Raw genomic sequence first — 4,837 nt, forward strand, 5'->3', positions numbered from 1 at the left:
GATTAACTGTGGTATAACTTTGATGCTTTTATCTTTGACAATCTCTACTTCTAGTCTTTCCATGAACTTCAAAGGTGCCCGAGCATTTATGTTTTGCTGTACAAATACGGGCAAGCGAGATACCACTTTATCATATCCTTTTATGAACATTGCAATCCTGCTGATAGACATGATTCATGATACTTATTATTAATGTGTTGGTACCTTTTCCATGATTGGCATAGCTATTAGATGATTTTATTTGCATGTATCTTATTATGAATTGCCTAAGTACTTGTCCATATCATGAGAATATTTACATCATATGAACAAATGTGTTCGCGAAAGTTCTTTTATCGCACTCAGTTGTTAACTGAATTGCTTGAGGACAAGCAATAAGCTAAGCTTGGGGGAGTTGATACGTCCAAAACGTATCTACTTTCCCGAACACTTTTGCTATTGTTTTGCCTCTAATTTGTGTATTTTGGATACAACTAACACGGACTAACGTTGTTTTCAGCAGAATTGCCATGGTGTCTCGTTTTTGTTTAGAAATTCAACTTTCAGGAAAATCCCCGGAATTAATGTCAAAGGGCCTATTTTCCCAGAAGATTCACGGAGCCAGAAGGGCAGGCCTGGGGGAGCCCCAGGGCCCCCACACCATAGGCCGGCACGGCCTGGGGGGGCGCGCCGCCCTATGGTGAGGCCGCCTCGGCCAGCCTCTGACGCCCCCCTCTAGACTATTTAAGGGTTTCGATCTAAAAATGCGAGACGGGAAGTCGAAGTCGCCAGAAACCATCCAGAACGCCGCCACCATCGCGAAACTCCGTCTCGGGACCAGAAACTCCGTTCTGGCACTCCGCCGGGACGGGGAATTGGAGGAGATCATCGCCATCATCACCACCGACGCCTCTCCATCGACCAGCTATGTTTACCCCATCCATGTGTGAGTAATTCCCCCGCTGTAGGCTGAAGGGGATGGTAGGGATTGGATGAGATTGGTCATGTAATAGCATAAGATTGTTAGGGCATAGTGCCTAGTGTCCGTAATTGGTACTTTGATGATATTGTTGCAACTTGTTATGCTTAATGCTTGTCACTAGGGCCCGAGTGCCATGATCTCAGATCTGAACATGTTATTGTTTCATGATGATATTCATTGTTTTATGATCTTACCTGCAAGTTGTATACAAATGTCGCTGTCCGGAACCCGAGGCCCCAAAGTGACAGAAATTGGGACAACCGGAGGGGAAGGCGGTGATGTGAGGATCACATGTGTTCACGGAGTGTTAATGCTTTGCTCCGGTGCTCTATTAAAAGGAGTACCTTAATTTCCAGTAGATTCCCCAGAGGCCCGGCTGCCACCGGCTGGTAGGACAAAAGATGTTGTGCAAGTTTCTCTTTTTTTTGAAGACAAAGACAGTGGGGAAGGCCCCCACTGCGCCGTTTTCATTTTTTATATGTAAAAAACATATTTACAATGTTCTGGTCTGAAAGAAAGAAAATTACAAATTATCAATCCAGTCTTGCATGCCTTCTTTAAGGCCAGGCTTTACCCTATGCCTAACTTGAGACACAGATAATTTAAAGAAAGCATAGGAAAGCTCAATATCCTTCTGGCCATTATCAAAGATAATCTTGTTCCTCTGATTTCATATACTCCAGCATCCCACCATCATGGCTTCTTTAAAAAAACTGAGGCTGGTTCTTTCATTTGCTTCAGTGACCATATCAATAATATCAAGGTCAGTGTTCCATTCAATCCCAATTCTCCACCAAAAATTTCTGCTGAAGTCACACTCAAAGAAAAGGTGGGTCATGCATTCCTCTGCATTGTCATCACATAATACACATCTTTGATTGTCCACAAAGAAATTTTTTCGTTTCATAAGCTCTTTAGTATTCAGCCTGTCTTGTAAGAGCAGCCAAAAGAAAAATTTGTGTTTTGGCAAGCAAGCAGAATTCCAAATCCACATGAATGGTGCAGGTGCTATATTTGGCTTGGTGATAGCAAGATATACCTTTTTAGTAGAATATTTCACACTATTTCCATCCAAAGACCATTTATCTTTCTCCATCGAATCATTCTCTGGGGTAGCGAAGCAGTTGAGGGTATTCTGTAATCTGATACATTGTTCATCAGCAATAGTAGATAGTGGCGTATGGAACATACTGTATCTATTCTCCTGCATTTGCTGAATGGCATATTCCAGTGTAACTTTTTTGTTTTTAGCAAACGAAAAAAGCTGGGGGAATTTGCTATGTAGGTTTGAAGCATTCCATTTATCACTCCAATTATCAGACCAGAGAAGTATACTGTGCCCATTTCCTGGGGTCACAGTGGTGATTTGTTTGAATTCATCAAGTAATGAAATGCAACTGCGCCACCAGTGTGATCCCTTCAAGGTGTCTCGATCAGGCAATGTCCCAGAGTTATAATGTGCTCTCCACATTAACTGCACACAAGGTATGTCTCTGCAATTATAGAATTTATATAGGTTTTTTATCATCAAGGCTCTATTTTGCTGCTTAAGGCCAAGTACACCCAGACCACCAGATTTCTTAGGCAAACAAACTTTTTCCCATTTGACCAGACATGACCCACTCTTGTGAATATCCTTACCATGCCAAAGGAAATTCCTGCTTGCCTTTTCAATATGGTCAATATGTGTGGCATGTAGTTTCATTGCTCCCATAATATGATTTGGCATAGCAGAAATAATAGATTTTACTGCAACCAGTCTTGCACTATAAGACATTAGATTTGCCAGCCCAGAAAGCCTTCTATCAATTTTACATATCATTGGTGTAAGGTCATCAACTCTGGGTCTTGTAGTACCCATTGGCAGTCCTAGGTATGTAAAAGGTAAGGCCTACAATTTGCAACCAAAACTATTGGCAAGTTCCTGACTTTTCTGTGGAGAAGTATTGATAGGAACAAGTGAAGATTTATGGTAGTTTATTTTAAGGCCAGTGGACAAGGTGAAATCTTGTAATAAAGATTTGAGATATCCAATCTGGTCAATATTAGCTGGTAGTATCAGAAGTGTGTCATCAGCAAATTGAAGTATGGGATATTTTTGCCCATAGCAATTGTCCATAGGTAGATGAATATGTCCTTCCTGCCATGCATTGTTTACCACAATCTGCAAGAGTTTAGCAGCTGCAACAAATAGAAGGGGGGATAATGGATCTCCCTGCCTTACTCCTCTCTTGCAAATAATATTTTTCCCTGGCACTCCATTGAGAATGACACTAGTCGAAGCACTAGTTAAAATATTAGTAATCCATGAAATCCAGAGATCTCCAAAGCCCATATGCTTCATCATATCAATAATGGCCTTATATTCAATCATATCAAATGCTTTTTCGAAATCCAATTTGATAATCACAATTTCCTTCTTTGATTTGTGACATATATGAAGATATTCAAATGCCCATGCAAGGCAGTCCTGTATGGTTCTAGTTTTAATAAAACCATACTGATTCTGGTGGATAAGTGGAATAATCTCCTTTTGTAGTCTGTTGGCCAGCTGTTTTGTGATGATTTTCAGTGCCATACTTACCAATGATATTGGTCTGAAATCAGATGGGGTCTCAGGAGAGTTGATTTTGGGGATGAGAGTTATGAATGCAGTATTCAGGCTGTGAATGTCCAAGTTGCCAGAATAAAAGTTGAAACATAGATCATAAAATTGTTTCTTCATGACATGCCAATATTTTTTCATGAACTGTCCATTAAATCCATCAGGACCAGGAGCCTTATCATTTGGCATACTGTGTATCACTTCATCAATTTCCTCTTTTGTAAATGGGACTTCCAACCTAGAGAGATCCTGTGGTGTGATCAGACTGGAAAGATCAAATTTCATCTCAGTTGGTTCTGTTTTACCCATTCTATTTCTGAAAGCATTCCACAGAATAGCTGCCTTCTGATCATGCAGAGAGGTTATAATTCCATCCTCTGACTTGATAGAAGCAATATGATTATGTCTGTAGTTCCTGGTAGCAACTGTGTGGAACAATTTCGTATTTTCATCCCCAAGTTTAGCCCATCTGATATTTGCACGTTTTCTCCAATACAATCTTTGTGCTTCAATTAGTTTGCTTTGGTGTTCAGTCAGAGCAGTTCTGAAATTTCTTTCCACAGTAGACAGAGGTCTCTTCTCCTCTAATCCATCAAGTAATGTGAGGACATAGCTACAGTTGCTGATGATGACAGATAGCTGTGATAGGTGTTTGCTCCACTTCTTTATGCCATGCCTTAGGGATTTAAATCTGGCAGTTATATCCTGTGCTGCATTCTTGTAATGCCCTTGGTGCTGCCGGTGTTTTTCTACTATATCATTAAGTCCCTCAAAATCAAGCCAGAATTCTTCAAACCTAAAAATTTGGCATTTTGGGATTTCAGAGCCTATTTGTACCAAGATAGGAACATGATCAGAGCCTCTTCTAGCCATAGGTTCAGCAAGTGTACTAGGGAATGTGGATGTCCAATTGGAAGAGGTAAAGATCCAGTCTAGCTTTTCTAGCAGAGGAGATATTTGCATATTACTCCAGGTGTAGGTGATGGCGTGTAACTCACACGTTCGTTGGGAACCCCAAGAGGAAGGTATGATGCGCACAGCAGCAAGTTTTCCCTCAGAAAGAAACCAAGGTTTATCGAACCAGGAGGAGCCAAGAAGCACGTTGAAGGTTGATGGCGGCGGGATGTAGTGCGGCCCAACACCAGGGATTCCGGTGCCAACGTGGAACCTGCACAACACAACCAAAGTACTTTGCCCCAACGAAACAGTGAGGTTGTCAATCTCACCGGCTTGCTGTAACAAAGGATTAACCGTATTGTGTGGAAGATGAT

The 4,837-nt window shown here is 41.3% G+C and overlaps 1 protein-coding gene across 1 annotated transcript; it reads right to left on the reverse strand.

Annotated features, from left to right (window-relative positions):
• Positions 1 to 1,795: 1,795 nt before the first annotated feature.
• Positions 1,796 to 4,439, reverse strand: LOC139832606 (uncharacterized). Its single transcript, XM_071822399.1, has 3 exons — positions 3,546 to 4,439; positions 2,001 to 2,096; positions 1,796 to 1,807 (listed from the first exon to the last, which is right to left on the reverse strand). Exons 1-3 carry the CDS (start codon positions 4,437 to 4,439, stop codon positions 1,796 to 1,798), a joined length of 1,002 nt encoding a protein of 333 aa, XP_071678500.1.
• Between the last annotated feature and the right edge of the window lie 398 nt (positions 4,440 to 4,837).

This window comes from Lolium perenne, chromosome 6 (assembly GCF_019359855.2).
Source record: "Lolium perenne isolate Kyuss_39 chromosome 6, Kyuss_2.0, whole genome shotgun sequence".
Lineage (NCBI taxonomy): Eukaryota > Viridiplantae > Streptophyta > Magnoliopsida > Poales > Poaceae > Lolium > Lolium perenne.